Genomic DNA, 18,242 nt, shown 5'->3' with positions numbered 1-18,242 from the left:
AGGAAGGTGGAGGTGCACGCGTGCAGGCTGGAGGAGCGCGGAACGCGAGGCAGGCCCGGGAGGAGGGGAAGGAGGCGGGGACTGAGGCCTGAGGAGGGAGGAGGAAGGCGGCCGGGCGGAGGGACGGCGTGGAGGGAGGGTGGGAGGTGTGAACGGTGGGAGCGGTGGGGCGGGGGGAGCGCGGGAGGTCGCGGCGGGGAGGCGGCGAGGCGGGGCATTCGCAGCCCGAGGGCGTTGTGGGGGGGGGCGCGAGGCTGCGCGGGACTCGGGGGGGGGGGTTGGGAGGAGGAGGAGGAGTGGGGAGGAGAGAGGGAGGGGAAGAAGGAGGAAGCAAGCGCGGCCGCGGCAGGGGGAGGAAGACCGGGAGGAGGAGCCGCGCGCGGTGGCGGCGGCGGCGGCGGCAACTGCGGCCGCCGGGGGAGCCGAGCGCCCGGGCGCGGGGAGCGCGGGGAGCCGAGCGGCCGCTGAGCCGGGGCCGCGGGCCGAGCTGCGGGTGAGTGGAGCCCCGAGGGGCGCGGCGGCCGGTTCCCGGGGCCGGGCGAGAGGCGCGGGCAGATGCGGCGCCGGGGCAGAGGGAGGGGGCCGGCCGAAGCCCAGCCCCCCGGCTGGCCCGGCCTCCCCCCTCCCCCTCCACTCCCCGCGGCTTCCTCCCGCCGCCGCTTGCGCCAGGGGGGCAGGTCCCGGGCGGGCCGAGGGCGGTGGGGGGGAGGTGCTGCCCGAGGGCGGGCGTCTGGGGCTGGGGGTGGAGCTGGGGGCTCGGGGGTGGACCCGGGGGCGGGAGGCCGGCCCGGGACGGCGCTAAATTGGCCGGAGGGGCCCCCTCGGCGGCGAAGTTGCTAGCTGGGGGCAGAGACGGCCACGCGGTTGCAGGAGTAAGCGATCCCCCTGTGGCGAGTGCGTGAGACGAGGAGTCCGGCGTCCCTGCCATCCCCGTCGCCCTCCCCGCCTGACTGGCTCCGCTAGCTCCTCTCCTGGCCTCCGCGTGTCCCCTCGCTCTCACCCGCGCTGCTCCCCGGTTGGCTCCCGCGGCGCTGCCGGCTCCCCTCGGCCCTCGCCCTGACCCTTCCGGCCTCCGGCTTCCCCTGACCCCCGCTTGCTTCGCCACTGCCCCGTTCCCCTTTTCTGCCCTCGCTAGTTACCCCGCCCCGCTTCGTAATTCCCGATGCAATTGCCTCTTTGAGACCTTTTTTTTTTTTTTCCTCTCCTTCCTTTTAGATTGGCCAACGGCTCCTTTCAACCCTGCCTCGTTGGTGGCCACTGGAGAAGCGCGGGGGGCTCCCCAGGCAGCCGTGGGGACAAGTTAGAGCCAGCACTTGACCCCGGGCCCCGCGTGTAGCTTCCCTCCTCCCTGCCCTAGGTGCCCCGGTGTCCAGAGGGGGGCGGCGCGGGTGCGGGGGTGTGCCCTCCTTACATGTCCCAGCACCCGGGCAACCCTTGGGGCTTGTGTTCCATCTCGCTCTCGCTTCCGGCACGGTGGTCGAGGGGAACCACTTGGCATCATGTCCCGGTATAGCTACCAAAGTCTCCTGGACTGGCTCTATGGGGGCGTGGACCCCAGCTTTGCAGGCAATGGGGGCCCCGACTGTGCTGCCTTCCTCTCTTGGCAGCAGCGGCTGCTGGAAAGTGTGGTGGTCCTGACCCTGGCCCTGTTGGAGATCCTGGTGGCCCTGCGGCACATCCTGAGGCAGACGAAGGAGGACGGTAGGGGTGGCCGTGGCAGCCAGCCAGATAAGGTGACCCAGCGGCCAGAGGAAGGCAAGGAGAGCCTGAGCAAGAATCTGCTCTTAGTAGCCCTGTGCCTGACCTTCGGGGTGGAGGTGGGCTTTAAGTTCGCCACCAAGACCGTCATCTACCTGCTCAACCCTTGTCACCTGGTCACCATGATGCATGTGAGTCTGTTGACTTTTTCCCCCCCCGGCAGCCATAGCGATAAGAGTCATTTTGTGTGCTCAGGACACTCGGAAGTGTAGGGCACTTCATCCTGCGGGAAGTGGGACCCTTAAAAATGTTTTCCAAGAGTGGCTGGTTTTGTGTGGATTCCAGATTTGGCTTCCTCTAACCTTTGCACAATGTGTCAGCCCTGCAGTGGAGGTGAGGAACATAGTGATAGAGCCCTAGGAACCCACTGGCATGCTGGTAGTCTGTCAACCCCCCACCCCAGCCCAGCCCTGCCCTGGCCTTTCACAATCTGGAAGTGCAGCCCCAGCCAGGTGCCCTTTCTGGGTCACATCTGGGGACCACAGCCTGCCCCCATCTCCTCTGCTGCAGTTAATTTCCCAGAGGCCTGATGACATTCTTTCCTGAAGGTAGTCATGTAGGGTTTCTTGTCTCCACTGTGGTACTTTGGGGAAAATACTTTAATGGGTTTCCCTTAATGACTCTTTCATTTGGAGGTTTTAGCTCTTAGGGCAAGGTCTGCCTTTGAACTCTGAGCCCCTACTAAGTGCGCTCTGAAACAGGCTGACTTCTGAACTTCGGGTTGGTGGCCTCTATCCATGGTGAGAGGGTGTTTATTTTTTGCAGACCTCTCCATCATTTTGCTCGTACTCTATTTCCTGTGGTCATGGTCCGGGGTGTTCAGAGAGCTGTTTTCTTTACCTCCCATTAGCGGTACTAAGAGAAACAAATGGGATTGAAAAGGAAAGTTGCCAGATACATAAAAATAATCTGGGTGAGCACCAAGAGTGAGACTGTCTTTCTGTACTCAGCCTGTGTGGAGAGATGTTCTAAAACTATAAAATCATGGAGGAGAAGGAAGAGGAGGAAAGGAAAAAAAATCTTTTTTAGATTTCAGGCTGTGAGAAACCTGGTGTGTTTTATTCAGGGACGGTTTGGAAACCTGTCATTAGCGTCTTTATTGCTTTTTATATTTGTAGAAGTTTATTCTCGGGAGACTTGTGACAACCCTGTGTGGGACACGAGGTTGAGATTATTATGTTGGTTTTACAGGCCTGGTGGGGCCCAGGGACCAGAGGTCACTCACCTGCAGCCAAAAGATGAATTAGCATCAGAGTTGGAAAGCTAACCCACCCTCTTTGGGGTTGCAGGCTGTCAGTAGAATGAAAGGGCTGTGGGGGGCGGGGCGCCTGAGGCTGAGGCTGATCAGCATGGCGCGGCCTACTTGTGGCTCCGATGCTTGCTGGGTCTGTGTTCCAGGTACTCTTGATTGCAGGTTCCTGGCCTCAGTTTCCTAATCTGTAAAATGTACTCAGTGGCCTAGCAGCCCTTTTGGTCTTTGCAGATGTGGCAGGGAGGTGCGGATAGCTGTGGAATAAAGAGGCTGTTATTGGTGGGGTGGCTGTCATCACCGAGCAGGGCTGGAGGGAAGCATTTTTTTTTTTTGCATTTCTTTTTTTTTTTTTTAAGAGAGGGTTTCTTGGGATGTGATGCCATTCACAGGAAGCCCATGGCTCTCCCAGCTAGATTTTCTGGGTAAATTTGAGCCAGTCCTCTTTCTTTCTTTTGTATGAATGGGCTTTTTGTTAATGAGAGGAAACAACACATCTCAGCCGCTGCTACGTGAGGCTCTTGGGACAGGAGTGCTTTTTTTGGATGGCAGGTGGTGAGGGTCAGAGGGTGCCTCTTCTACAAAGGGGTCTTGAGCCCTCTGGCAGCCGCATATCTAGAAGGTCAACAAAGGACTAAATTCAGCCTGACTGGGGCTGCTGCTGGTGGGATGACATCAAACCTGGCAGCACCAGGCTTTTCAGTGGAAAGGTTTTTAGAAGCTTTTACAAGCCTCTGGAGACTTGGTGCTGGCGTTAATTAGTTGTGCAACTTTGAGGAAAAGTCCGCTTGCTGGGCCTCAGTTTGCCCATCTGCACAATGAGACAGAGCTGCATTCCCAGGTCAGGGCAGTCAGCGTTCTCTGATTCTTTTCTCCTTAAGCAGTGGCCAGGGAAGCAACAGAGAGGTTCTCTGGAGATGCTGCTGGCTTCCGTGTGTGGGAAAAGGAAACTTGTTTCTTCTTTGCTGAGGTCAGGGGGCCTTGTTCATCTTTGTTTCCTGTATCTCCCGGGTAAAGTCAACCTGACCAGGCTACCCTTGGATGCACGTGTAGATGATGATGGTATGTAGGGCTGGCAGAGGAGTGGACACTTGGGTGGGGGGGGGTGGCACTCTAGGGACTGATTCCTGTCACCTGTACTCTTTCTTTTGTCCTGTGCTTCGCTTCAACTCTGAAGGCCTAGGGTGGAAGCAGAGAACAGAGTCAGGCTAAGGAATTCTTGATCCCAAACACGATTATTCTCCTTTACTCTTTTCTGCTGTCACAAAGCAGAATAAATAGTCATTTAAATAGTCTCCTCAGGCCTGCTGTGGGCTGCAGCCTTCGGTCAGTCCCACAGCCCGTACCCTACCTATGGCTGGCTCTTCCTGAGAAGCAGGGAAGCTGGGATTTTTGAAAGTTGGTATGAGTCCTTGAAGACAAATGAACTGCAGATGGTTGGAAACCGTTTTCTGACTTGACTGCAGCGAGGACTAAGGAGAACTCGTCTGGTTAATCATACCTCACACTTCCCTGACACTTTAGTGTTTATGAGGCCCTTCCACTGACATGATCTTGTGCAGGGCTGCGCTAGGTTAGCTGGGGCCTGGAAAGAAAGACGTTGAAATGTTTCCTTTGGCTGTGTATATTCCAGAGGGGTGATGTTGAGTACAGAGAAATGCTTTGGCAAGTGAACTTGCTGAATTAGGCTACACGATGGCAGGACATTCTGTGGAGTTCAGAGGTCCTGAAAAGGCAAGGGAGACATTGGCTGAAATGAAAGGGACAGCTTAGCAGAAACATTTTTGATGTGTTTCTTGCCACAGGATGATTCCATTTGGGCTTCGTAGAAAGGCCTTGTTTCTCAGAGTCTATGTCCGTTTCTAACAAGGACGGTACTGCTTTAGGCCAGGAAGTGGGAGACTTGGAGGGAAATTGGTTCGTCTCCTCATCTCTCATTTTTTCAGTCCGTAAAGTATTTATTCCCAAGGCCTTTTTAAACAGCCCCTCATCATGGCCGTGCTGCTCTTGGGTGACTGCCAGCCTCAGAAGCAGAAGGAAGGGCCATTCTTGTGGCCGAGTTCTGGTCTTGATTGATATTCCTGCTGTACGGTTTGGTTTTGGTCTCATCTGCTTTTCAAAGGCCCCAGGACTGTGGATGACAGTGCTTTGTGTCGTCTGAGTGCCAGCATCTCCCCTGTCAGCGTAAGCCAGGACGTGTGAGGGTTCCCGGGAGCACCAGGCCCCACACACCGTGGTTGGGCCCCTCGGCGAATATCTGTGGTGGTTACCAATCACCAGTACATATTTCTTCAGGCATCGCTACTTCCCTCCTGCGTGTTATTTTGGGCAGGTAGGAGTGATAAGGAATGAATTTACTCCGTGATTATGCTAATTGCCCCAAATACCCCAGCAAGTTAGTAGCAGAGGTGGCTTTAGGACTGGGCTGCGTGGGAATGGAGGCCTCAGCAGAAAAAGATTCTCAGAGCTACTCAAGTCCCAAAGTCTACAACTTCTCAGCGGGAGTGTTAAAACGCTAGACATTTGACTGCTTGTATCTTGGAAAGGCTGGGGTTCTTCGACTCGTGACCCTTTATCACCCTTGGGTCCAGTTATCATGTCTCTCTCTGTCTTAGGGACAGAACAGAAAGATGCCACTAATGGGATCTTTTATGGTTTCATACAAATTTTTTTTTTTAGATTTGCCTTTGCTCTGGGGGTCCTATCTTCTTTTACACTCTATTCCAAGTCTAATTTCCACCAAATGTGGCTGGCGTTCTTTTGCTTCACTGTTTGATTATTCTACTTCCTCCTTCCTTGCTGAAAGTGGAAGAATGGCACAGATTCAAAATGGTGCTGAGCTTTTTGTGATACCTTTTGGAACGGCCTGAATAAACAGTGGAGTGTTCCACTCGCCCCGTCTTGGATTTGTTCTAGAGAAGGACCTGATGGATTGGAGAATGGGGTATTTTGTGACCCCCACCACCCCCGACTCCTTGACTTGAGAGACCAGCCACACCTCCTCATTCCCGTCTGTTGTCTGGAGTGCGGATAACAGCTTCTGCTTGGAATTGACGTCGGTGGGCAAATGGGTACAATGACAGCTTATCAGATGGACTGTCCTGTGTCACGAGTCTAGGGGGACACGAGAAGATGATGTTTATGTGGGCCTCAGCAGTGAGGCATGACATTCTTTTTTAGTTTGTTTTATTTCTCCCCCCAAGGAAATGTGCAGAGAATTTTTCCACCTTCCGTTGTTACGGTCTTTTGTGGGCATCCATTTTAAGGAGAAGTGGTGTGGATTGGTGGATCAAACACCCCACAGACGGCCCTGGGATTGACCCTTATGATGCGAGTTTGGCTCATGGCTTGCTATGGGAACCTGAGCAAATGATCTCATCTTTTCCTGTCTCCGCCTTCTCGGTGAAACCGGCTGTGTGGAAGGGGAGAGCATTTTAAGCCTCTGAGTGACTGTGGTCACTTAAACAGAGAAGCTGGGCAGAGCTGATCAGAGCTGGCAGATGAGATGTGTGTATGTATATGCATACGTATATGTATATATATATTTTTAATCTCACACTCAGAAACTGACAAACCTCAACTCCTTTGCATCTTTGTTAGCTTTTGGAATTCATTCCTCTAAGCATTTCTGGTGCTTTTTTCCGGTTCCCAGCCCACGCCTGCGTACCCTCCTAAGGTACAGCCTCTGAAACTGGGCACTGCGCCCCCATCAGTCCATCTCCAGCACCTGCTGATCCAGCCCAGTGTGGCACCTGTTTTAAGTACCAGTATGTTGCTGGCTCCTGCCCACGGGGTGCTGACCCGGCCCGGAGTCCAGTTATTCCAGTCATTCTGGTAACACCTTCTGTCTCCCTTTGTTAACCCTCCGCACATTCCTCAGACTCTTTGGCTGGTTGATATATACCTTTGTATACTTTTAGGTAATTTTGTGTTTGGCTTGTTTTTGCATGTTTGTTCAGTCTCCACCATTAGCGCAAACAGATTTTTCTTTAATGGAAAGGAGTAGTGGTTTTTTTTTTTTTTAACACTCTTTGTAACTCCCTGCAGAGGTTAATACAATACCGTATGTGTACATTATTAGTTGTTTAATGTGTACCGGGATAATGCTGACTGACTGACTGACAGACCTATCTTTTTTTACTTTTTTTTGTTGTTGTTGCTGTTTCCCACTGGTGGTCCTATGTTTCCTTGAGGTCTGATGGGCAGGGCTCCTGTGTCTCTTGTGCCCATTAGGAGAATCTTCTGTCTGGTTTTTGAAATAGCCAGAGGAGAGAGGTGGTTTCGGCTCTGGCTCACACAAATTTTCTGTTGAATTTCCATCACAAAGAACCGGTTATGAGACCTATGGCCTGCTCTCTGCCCAAAGTATCTGCTCGCTTTCATCCTAGTGAAGAAATTATGCTGTTGGATCTTGATCTTAATCCCTTGGTAGACATCTGGATGGGTCTACTTTCCTCCTTTCCTTCCTTAATATCCTATAAATTAAAGAAATGTTATTAGGCTAGTGACTCACTTTCCATCTCTTTCTGGATTTTTCTGTGGGTAGCTCATTGTCATCTTGCCTCTTTGAAGTATCATTTAGAGGAAGAGCCAGGTTTGTCAACTTCTCTTGGGCTTTCAGCTCTTTTTTTTTTTGATACTTTCATTTTTTTCAGCTTTATTGAGGTATTATTGACAAAGAAAGTTGTAAGGTACTTAAAGCATACAACGTGATGATTTGATGTACACACATTGTAAAAGGGCTCCCCGTCATTGAGTTAATGCATTCACAGTCTTATGTATCTTTTGTTAAATTGAGGATATCTTGTCCTAGGTGCTTCCTCTTCTGCCAGTAACTGGCAGAGTGGACATGAAGAGACTGTGCCTGGGGAGAGAAGTGATTCTGGAGCTTTCTTTGTGAAAGGTGCCCTTGGAAACATTATAATGCAGATGCCTGGCTCTCTACGCCACCGCTGACTCTGAGTAGGTAGAGGATGAGGAAGGGAATCTGCATTTATTACAAGCTCCCTAGTAATTCTGATGCTGGTGAGCCTTAGACCCTATGTTGAGAAACATTATCTAGTAGCTACGTTATCTAGTAGCTAAAGTATTGGGTGGCAAGTTGGTTTGGAAGCTCCTCCTGACTGGCGTGAATCTGGGTGTCCTATGGACCGGGCATTTAGCCTCCTGGCAGAGCCTCAGTGTATATTATGCAGGCGTTAAATAATGTGGCTGCAGTTAGAAGTGGAGGGCCCCCAGTTATTGTGAGGTAGATTTTAAGGTAGCTTTGGCATTCCAGTGGCTTATTTGGTGAGTGGGAGTTCTGTCACTGAAGTATTTCAGCCAGGCCACCATCATCTTCTAGTCCTTCTACATTCCCTCCCTCCCTTGCAGTCTCTAAGGTGGTTGGCAACCCAGGGGAGGAGATATCGACAAATATTTGTTGCATGCTAACTCTCAGTTTGCAGGACACCTGTTTGATTGATTGATTGATTTTAAGGAGGGGGAGAGGAAGGGAAGGGCAGAGAAAAAAGCCTTAAATCCCAGGCAGGCTCCAGACCCAGTGTGGAGCCCTACGCAGGGCTCCATCTCACTACCCTGAGATCATGATCTGAGCCAAAATCAGGGCAGTCGCTTAACCGATTGACTGAGCCACCCAGGCGCTCCAGGACACTTGTTTTAAAGGCTCACGGGAATTTATTCATTCTTGCACCCATTCAGCAACTATTTTTCAAATGCCTGTTGTGTGTGATACACTGTGCCAGCTGCTGGGGACTCAAAGATAAATAAGAAACATTCTTTCCCCTCTTGTTGTTCAGTTTAGATGAGACAGGAAGGAGAGCAACTAAGTAACAATATTATAGGTACAGTAACAGATTTGAACAAAACAGAGCACAAAGGGTCTGGGTGTTTTGTTTGTTTGTTTTTACCTACTGCAATTAAGGAAGGCCTTCTAGAAGAGGTGACCTTCGAGCTGGCTCATGAAGGAAATAGGTGTACAAGAGCAGGGACTCGTTTGTTTGTTTTCTATTCTAGGGCCTCTAATAGGCCCTGGCTCATAGTAGGTGCTCAGTAAACACATGGGAATGAATGGGTAGGTGTTCGTTGGGTGTGGCAGGAGGGAAGGGAGTTGCAGGCATAGGAACCAATATATATGCAAAGCACAAGAAAGCATCTCGACTGTAACCCAGAGTCATTCCCACGTGATTATCACAGGGTATATCGCATCTTATTTCTCCCTTGGCGAACCGAATAAAGCTCCAGAACTGCTCTGTCATTTCTGTGCCGTTGATAAGACAACAGCATTTGCTCATCAGTGCTCAGGCAGGAGCTCTTGTGAGCTGGAGCATTGAGTTCCTTGTCCTGTCCCAAGCCCTGTCAAGGACAGACACAAAGAACATTGATGAGAGTGAGCAGGCATTAAATACAGGAAATGAGCTAGCAGGCATCCCACCTGTGACCAGAAGATAATTTTTAGCAGCTCCTGGGATGGTTGCTATCCCCCACTAAGATCCACAGCAGAACTGAACTCATGCAATGTGATGCTACCGTGCTGCCTTTCCTTTTCCTATTCCTTCTACCCTGCTTCCAGGTCTCTCCTCCAGCCCCGCCCATCCAAGCTTGCCCCCTTCCAGAATAATCCAGGTTGTACAACAATCCCTTCTGCAGTCCAGAAATGCCCGTTCCATCAGAGGAGGTGATGTCCACAGGGGAGTGAAGAAGAAAACAGTTCCATTGAAGAGGTTCATACTGAACCATGAATGGCTCATAGACCCAACTGGGAGTGGGGGAGAGGATTTTTTTTTTTATTAAAGATTTTATTTTTTTATTAGAGAGAGAGGGGGAGAGAGCACAAGCGTGTGAGTGGGGTGAGGGGGGTGGGAAGAAGGAGAAGGGGAAGCAGGCTCCCAGCTGAGGAAGGAGCCCCATGGGGGGCTTGATTCCAGGACCGGGAGATCATGACCTGAGCCCAAGGCAGTTGCTTCACCGAGTGAGCCACCCAGGTGCCCTGGGAAATGATTTTTCTAAAGGGCCTCACTACCCCAACATGATCTTAAATTGGTGGGGTACGTCCCAATGTTTACGAGCAGGTGGCCTTTCCCATGTTCCTTGCCCAAGGTTTGACCCCCCTCCCCCAAGAACAGAGATTGTCTTGCCACCCTACTGGCTGACCCACCAGGGGAAGTCTTCCTGCTTGGATGTAGCAGTTCAGTCTGAAGGCTTGGGGAGGACTTCTCCTCTCCTGGGTCTCAGGAGAAGTAACTTGCCCAGGGCTAGACAGCTGGTGATAAGATTTGAACCCGGGCCTTTACCACCCTAGACTCTAGGCTCTCACCCAGAACACCACTGCTGCCTTGAAACACATCGAAGTAATAGTGCTACTATGAGAAACTGGATGTAGCAGTTCAGTCTGAAGGCTTGGGGAGGACTTCTCCTCTCCTGGGTCTCAGCCCCCTCTGTTTACTTAGCTGCTTCTCAGGGAAAGGGCTGCCAGCTGAACAGGGCATGGCTTGCCCATCCATCAGCACACAGTATGTCAGGGGACCTGGACCTGTTGCCTGCTTGAGATCCTGAAGTGGAGGGTTTGGGGCATCTCTCAGTTGGCCATGCTTCCTTTCTAAGGAGCTGTTGGAGGAAATGCTGGAGGGAAGAAGGTAGGATGAGTTTTGTCCTGGGCCTGGAGGTTCTCAGGGCCAGGAATGGACAGCAGGAGCCAGGAAGTTGGAGAGCTCTGCCCTGTGGGCAGGTGTTTAGGAGGGTAGAAGAGGGAGAGGCAGAATCCCCTGGAGGAGAGTGCAGGAAGCACAAGACCATTCTAATTCCATCCCGATGCCTTCCGTCTCCCTGTCTCTATCACATATCCGTGGTGGTATAAACTCAGGGTGTATTTTGCCTGTGTGTTGAATCGCCTTTGCCAATCGACCAGCTGTGTTTGCTGAAAGACTCTGACTGCCTGTGCTCTGGCTGTTGCTGGCAAAGAGACATTTCATTCAGGTGCTGATTAAATAAGGCGCAGAGCCAGATTGCTCAGTAAGGCCCTTAACTATGGCTCTGGGAGCCCTGGGTAAACACTTATTAGATGTTCTGGGCAGGGCAGTAGCCGAGGCTGCTGGATCTGAGGGGCTTTCTTCAGAAGTTGGGTGGAGATGAAGATGGGGGTGAGGAGAGGCTTCTGGAAAGGGTCTTGCTCCTCTTGTCCTAGCTGAATCCTATTCGAATTGACATGGAAGGGCTAGATAGGCTTCCTCATTGGCCTTTACTTGCCAGATTCTGACTGGGCCACTGGAAGGAGCCTGAATAAGTAGGGCAGCAGAAATGCCTCCTTTTCCTAGTGTGAGTTCAGCTGAGTGGCTCGAACCTTTGGACTGTATTCCCCAGGTTTGCATTTGAGCTGCCTCACCACGTGATGTTAGACATATTACTTGACCGTGTTGAACCTCAGTTTCTCTCATCGGTAAAATGGGAATAGTAGTATCTCCCTAGGGTTGTTGTGAGGATTTACCGAAATATATTCAGCATTTAGGGGACATTGTGGCTCGCTGTGAGCATGCAGTAAATGCCAGCAGTTTTTCATAGTAGCACTATTATAATCTTCGATGTGTTTCAAGGCAGCAGTGGTGTTCTGGGTGAGAGCCTAGAGTCTAGGGTGGTAAAGGCCCGGGTTCAAATCTTATCACCAGCTGTCTAGCCCTGGGCAAGTTACTTCACCTCTCCGAGCCTCTGTTGCCATATGTGTAATGTGGACTAATAACCATACCTACCTACCCCGCCGGGCTGTTGGGAAGATGAAGTGGGAGAAAAGGAGAAAACACTCCTAAAGCACTTAAGATAGTATCTGGCACATAGTTAAACATTTAGTCAGTTTCAGCTGTGATGAAGAAGATGCCAGCAAGGACCATCATCATTATTATGGCTGCTGCTCCTGGGAGCTTGGGTGCCTGATGTTGGGATGAGACGAGAAGGATTAGGCAGCTGTAAGGGAAGCTCATCTAAGAAAAGCTCTCCTGGCATCTTCGTTTCACATCGTGGACAAAAATACTGATTGCAGGATGTTAGTGGCCAGGTAATCTCCTTGTGGCAGGGTTGCTTGGCTGCCTGAGGCCTAAGGACAGCTTCTTGGGTAATTTGTAAAGTTACTTGTGGGGCGCCTGGTTGGCTCAGTGGGTTAAGCGGCTACCTTGGACTCGAATCTTGATCCCAGAGTCCTGGGATTGAGTCCTGCATTGGGCTCTCTGGTTGGAGGGTAGTCTGCTTCTCCCTCTTTCTCTGCCTGCCACTCTGCGTACTTGTGCTCTCTCTCATCTCTCTGTCAAATAAATAAATAAAATATTTTTAAAAATTAAAAAAAAAAAGTTACTTGCAATCATCCAGTCCTGGCTGAAGAATTTGGAGGATGGCTGTCCCTCGTAGGAGTTTGGCTTTCCAGTGACCTCTGGGCTGCTCTTTGTCACTGAGCTGACGTTGTAGGGCAGTCTCTTGAGATTGGTAGCCTAGGAAACCAGTGAGTGCAGGACAGAAGTATGGAAGGAGTGGTTTGAGGGGTGGACAGAGACAGGTGTGTGGGTTTATTTATTTATTTTTCTTTAATATTAATTCCTTCCGATTGAGGGGAGTGTAACTTTTTCAAGTGCCACTTGTTACTGGGGTTAGGTAATTATCAGAGGAGAGAGCGCTGCTCCCAAAGCTTCTGGAATGATGAAGGTGGGTTTAAAGTAGACAAGTGCCTTGTCTTACCTGTTAGCAAATGGACAGAAAAAAGAGTAGACAATCATGATAACCTCTCACATTTTCAAGACTGGCTAACTCTCTCAGAGCTGCCTTTGCTCTGGGGGTTAAGCCCCCTTTAAGTGCGGCCTTCCAGAGCCAAGGCCATGGTCATGTGCCTTCACAGTCTTAGAGTGAGGGGTGTGCTCCTCTTAGACAGCCGCCCCTCACCCCCCCCCCCCCCGCCCGATGGAAGGCCTCCGGGCATATTCCCAAGCATTGTGGGTAAATAGGCAGTTTCTTAGCTTTGGAGTTGAGAGAACTGGGAAGGCTAAGGTCATGTTTTCTGTAACAATCCTGGTTCCCTGGCTGGAGCTGGCTTAGAGGGCTTTTCTAAAACAAATAGTGGCCCGAAGACGGGGCAGCTTTCAGAAATGGAAGGTCACCCGTTCCAAGACCTAGGGGAGATGGCAACAAAGGGCCCTCTTCATATCACTACTTGCTCCTCGTCCACTTGCATTTGTTAAAAGAGTTTCCTTTTTTAAGTTCCAGGCACTTGAGTGTGCGCCCGCGCGCCTGTCACTGCCCTTTATTCTCAGAGCCCTGCAGGAATGTTGCTGAGGGTCATGTGCCTAAGTGCCTTATTATCTTCCGCATTTTTCCACTTAACTCCCCTGGCATCAGCTTCAAGTGGGCATTTCTCCCTCCTTCCTGGGCTCCCTGGCCCACAAGGAAGAGTGGGACACCTTAAGGAGTGAGGCTGCTTTCACCTTCGCAGCACCTCACTGGATTTTCCAGCTCAGTCCTCCTCAGAATAGCCCTGCAAGCTTAGCACCGAGCCAAGGTCATGTTTCTGTGTTTGCTTGAGAGCTTTTTGGCCAGTGAGGGAAGAGAACAGATTGCCCCTTTCCCAGCCCCCAGGCTGTCCTCCCCTGGTGGGGCTCTGTTAGGGTGGGGGCGGGTGTTGCTGGCTCGGACCCAGGAGGTCAGGGGTGTCCTTTGGGCCAAGGCCGCAGTGGACTCCTGGAGAAGAATGTGAAGCCCCACATTGGGGCTCCTGACTGCCGCGGGGTGTTTGGTCCTACTTCACAGTGGGGTGGGGGGTGGCGCGGGGGTGTGTGTGCTGTGTTTGCTCAGATGGACACATGTGGAAACCAGGCTGGGATCATCTTCCCAAGTTTCTTACTCCCCGCTTTGGGTCTGTCCTAGAAAAACAGTTTACAGAGTACACTGTGGTCCGCACCTGTTTTTTTTTTTTTTTTTTTTTTTTTTTTTTGTAACCTCCCCACACCACACCCCCTCTTTCCACGGACAGTTTTCAGTGAACTGAAGATTAACCCTGGCCCCTTGCACTTACATTCTCTCTTTACCTTCCGCTTGGGCTCAGGGTCTCGCTCTCTAGTCACAGCTGTCCATCACCATGAGGATAGTCCATGCCTCGGCTCCTGTAGGCCAACCCCCACCCCCCGCCGCTTCACCATCTGCCCAGACCTTTTAAATACTATATAAATCCCAGAGCAGAGTCAAGTGGGCAAAAAAAAAAAAAAAAATCAAATTTAGGAGAAAGATCTCACTAGAATTTTCTGTCATCTCTGTATACTCTCCAAAAGTTAGTAGCAATAATAACCCTTGTAACATTTTTGAGCCTAGGCTCCTCCCCAGTCAAGGTGCTAGGTATGCTGCCCACACAGTTACCTCATTTGCAGCCTTTGACAAAGGTCAGTTTTGTTTTACCTAATTCTTCCTTTGCCTCTGTTCTAATGATTTTCCCTTTGGTTGACGAAAGATCCCATATAACATAGTCTAGCGATCCTTCCTCGGGTTTGCCAAAATGGCAGAGTGGTGCCAAGTCAGGGATCCATCTGGTTCACCTCCTCGCTCATTGTTCTGCGCGAGCAAATAGAGAACCAGAGAAGTGAAGTCATCTGTACAAAGTCACCCAGCCACACGGAAGCAGAGCCAAGTCTCCCAGACTCCCCTGTTCACGATCTCTCTCACACCACATGTGGCCCCCTTTCACCCCTAACCAATTCAGCACGAAAGGACCTGGACTTCTGTTCTTGCCCACCAGTAGAGAAAGAAAAATCTTGTGTTGTTTGAACAGGACTCAGAAACCTTGGCTAGACTAGCATAGCAGGGGTGACAAAGGGCAAAGGGGAAGAAGGTCAGAGTAATCTGTCAGCTCCATGGGAGAGGTAGGTAAACAATGAAGTCATCGAAACCAGCCCTGGGCCTTGGTTATAAAACTCATCACTAACTGGCTGAGGGAACCTAGTAGTGCTGGCTGGTCAGGGGGATCCTCTCTCTGTGCTCCAGTCTTAGAACACCTGGAGCGTGGTAGTTAAGAATGCAGGCTCTGGAGCCAGACCAGCCGGTTTCAAATTCCAGCACTTTGCTTTCCAGCTGTGTCAAGGCCATGGGCAGGTTCAGTGACATTTCTGAGACTGTTTTTTACTCTGTAAAATGGGGAGAATACTATCTACTTTGTAAGGTTCTTGTGAGAATGAAATGTATGGCTACATGTAAAGTATTTATTTAAACATTTTATTTATTCATTTGAGAGAAAAAGAGAGGAAGAAAGCATGAGCAAGGGGAGGGGCAGAGGGAGAAGCAGGCTCCCCACTCAGCAAGGAGCCGGGTGCAGGACTCGGTCCCAGGACCCCGGGATCATGACCTGAGCCAAAGTCAGATGCTTGACTGACTGAGCCACCCAGGAGTCCCTACATGTAAAGTATTTAGAATGGTGTCTGGTGCACCCCAAGAACTTCATAAGTATGAGCGATGGCTGTTATCACCATAGGATACGCTCAGTGGGAGGAATTCTCTTTCGAGAGCACGTGCATTCAAAGGTTGATTCGCATCTTGTGTATAGGATCAGATGCTTAAGGAATATTTCTCTGGTGATCCGGTAGGCTTATATTTGATGAAAATGTGAGGCCATCAAGTCATGCATACTGTGCTTGAGAGTCGTGCACCTCAAGTGGTTTGAGGACTTGAAATGAGAAGCAGTTATACTCTTCCCTCAATGCTCCTATCTTAGTGGATGGCCCTGCCTTAGTCCTGTGACCCCGGGTAACTCCCTTAAAACCGGGACACATTTCCGTTCCTCCCTCTTCCTGCCTTCTATCATCACTGTTTCAGAGTGATCTTGATTCTGTCTTTCATCATCTCTTCCATTTGCCTCTTCCTTCTTTGATTCCTCTGCCCTAATTCATTTGGTTGGTTGTTACCATCACCATTGCCATCTGGCTTATTATGGTAGCCTCCTGACTGATTCCTGCTCTGTTTATCCTTTACACAGCTGTCAGAATGACACAAGCGACTCACCTGCTGGGGCATGGCACTCCATTGCTCAAAAGCCTTTCATAGCTCCCTGTTACCTTATGTCTTTTGCATATACCTGATGGTGCCCTGGGCTGCTTTTGCCAGTCATCGATAGGCATGCTTTTCCAGTGAGTCCCCACGTAGGTCCCAAATCCGTTTTAGCATAGCATTTTAGGCAGTGACAGTCAGTCATTTGGAGTTGGCACACAGACTAGGGCTGGCAAATAGATTAACTCTATAGAGAAAGCCTGAACTCCTTATGATGATAGGAAGCAGGGTCTCCTACGGTCTTTCTTGCCCGCCTTATGCTCTAGTGCATTCTTTTCCCCTGTGTGCCTCTCCGAGTTTATACACTGTTCATGCCATACGCTCAGCCAGAAATACTCTCTTTCCTCTTCCTGTTGAAACGCTAGTCATCATTCAAGGCTCAGCCCAAACACTGCCTCTTGTGAAGCTCTCTTCAAGCCTCCACCCCAGATTTAGCCGCTCTTGTCTATTTTAGCATTTAATTCTGCCTTGTATTACATAATTGTTTATGTATCTTCCCCGCTCCTTAAAATGTATGTTCCCTGAATGCAAAGTGTATGTTTTTATGAATTGCTGCATCCCTCACACCATCTAGTTCCTACTAGACTCCTAGTTTGGAAAAATCCCTGTGTTTTTCAGATGAGGGAACTGAGGCTTAGAGGAAAAGGGTCACAAGTTCATTGTGGGACTTGTTCAGTTTCTGAGGCTTGAGACATCGAGGCTGGAATGGCCAGCCAGCAATTGAGTTGTGGTTGGATGGAGAAATGTTGATTTAGGAAGCTGTCTAGAGGGGATAAAAAGATAAGGCGAGAAGGTCATGCCAGTTAGGGATGAGAAGGAAGAGAAGTATTCCGTGGAATGCCTGCGCTGGGGAGCAGAGAGAAGACTCAGCGAAGGAGTCATCCAGGAAGTGGAAGGAGGTTCAGGCAGCAGGAGCAGGTCCTCTGTGCCATATGACATAAAGAGGGAGAGACCCAGGAGGCCTTGAGAAAGGGCGATTGGAATTGGTGAGTATAGGCTGGCCCTGTGGCCAGCCGCCCACCCACTTCTACATAGTCACCTAGAAATGTTTGAGTGGGAGGCATCTCATACAAGGACATTTATGGCCTCAGTGTTGGTAAATAGAGAATGTTGGGAATCAGCCCACCGGTAGCAGAATGGACCATCGGGCCAGGGAGTACTATGCGGCTTTTCACAGGGAGGCTGACCTCTGCATTCACTTTGAAAGATGTGCATGATGTATTGTTAAAAATTAAAAAACAAACAAACAAAAATAAGTTGCAGGGTCATCTGGCTGGCTCAGTCAGTAGGGCAGGTGACTCTTGATCTTGGTGTCATGAGTTCAAGCCCCATGTTGGGTATATAGATTACCTAAAGATTAAAAAAAAAAAAAACTAGTTGCAGAGCAGTATGTGTGATAGAAACCCACTCCCTAAGAAAACAAGCAAACCCTTCTTATGTGTGCATGGCTGTGAGTGCATTGTAGAAGTCTAGAATGTATCCCAAGTGGTGCTTAGTGCTGAGTGATCAGGGGAAGCACTCTCACTTTTTACTTAATGCACGTCTATGTCATGTGTGTTCAATGCAAGTACAAATTTCTTGGGCAGTTAAGAAAAAAAAAAGACTTTAAAGAAAGAAAGGAGATGACTAGCAGCCTGGGAAAACTGTTTCACTAGAAGAGGTCCAGTGGAAGAAGGAAGCCAGGTCACGAGAGAAGATTTGGCAAAATGTTTGTTGCCACGTGTTTGGGAGAGACGACTGACCACTGGAAGGTGGCAGCTACCTTGTTGCCAGGAGGTTCAGCTGAAAGGGGGAGGAAGAAGGGGGGAAAGAATAGTGAAGTGGCTGAGAGTAGGCAGAGGCTGATTAAGAGGGAATTAAAAAAGCAAATCCCAGGGGCCCCTGGGTGGCTCATCAGGTTAAAGCCTCTGCCTTCAGCCCAGGTCATGATCCCAGGGTCCTGGGATCGAGCCCCGCATCGGGCTCTCTGCTCAGCAAGGAGCCTGCTTCTCTCTCTGTCTCTCTCTCTCTCTGCCTGCCTCTCTGCCTACTTGTGTTCTCTGTCAAATAAATAAATAAAATCTTTAAAAAAAAAAAAAAAAGCAAATCCCACCAGAGGGAGGCCAGGGGATGTGGGAAGGGAGAGAGAGATGGGAAAAGAGGGAGAGGGAGAGAGTGGTGTAGGAGCAGGGGTGGAGGT

The 18,242-nt window shown here is 50.4% G+C and overlaps 1 protein-coding gene across 7 annotated transcripts in view; it reads left to right on the top strand.

Annotated features, from left to right (window-relative positions):
- Positions 1-336: 336 nt before the first annotated feature.
- Positions 337-18,242, top strand: part of TMEM164 (transmembrane protein 164) — a 158,495-nt gene continuing 140,589 nt past the window's right edge. For 3 of the 7 annotated variants that reach the window (XM_082717340.1, XM_082717338.1, XM_082717342.1), the window contains exons 1-2: positions 781-894; positions 1,216-1,889. In XM_082717340.1, coding sequence (XP_082573466.1) covers positions 1,500-1,889 — 390 coding nt within the window. In that variant the 5' untranslated portion in view covers positions 781-894; positions 1,216-1,499. Of the gene's footprint in view, positions 494-753; positions 895-1,215; positions 1,890-18,242 lie in introns of those variants that run through there. The other 4 variants (XM_082717343.1, XM_082717341.1, XM_082717339.1 and 1 more) reach the window with 4 other exon arrangements.

This window comes from Mustela nivalis (genome assembly GCF_964662115.1).
Source record: "Mustela nivalis genome assembly, chromosome: X".
Taxonomy (NCBI): Eukaryota; Metazoa; Chordata; class Mammalia; order Carnivora; family Mustelidae; genus Mustela; species Mustela nivalis.
The sequence above is the reverse complement of the archived record's forward strand: the minus strand, read 5'-3'. Positions and strand labels throughout refer to the sequence as shown.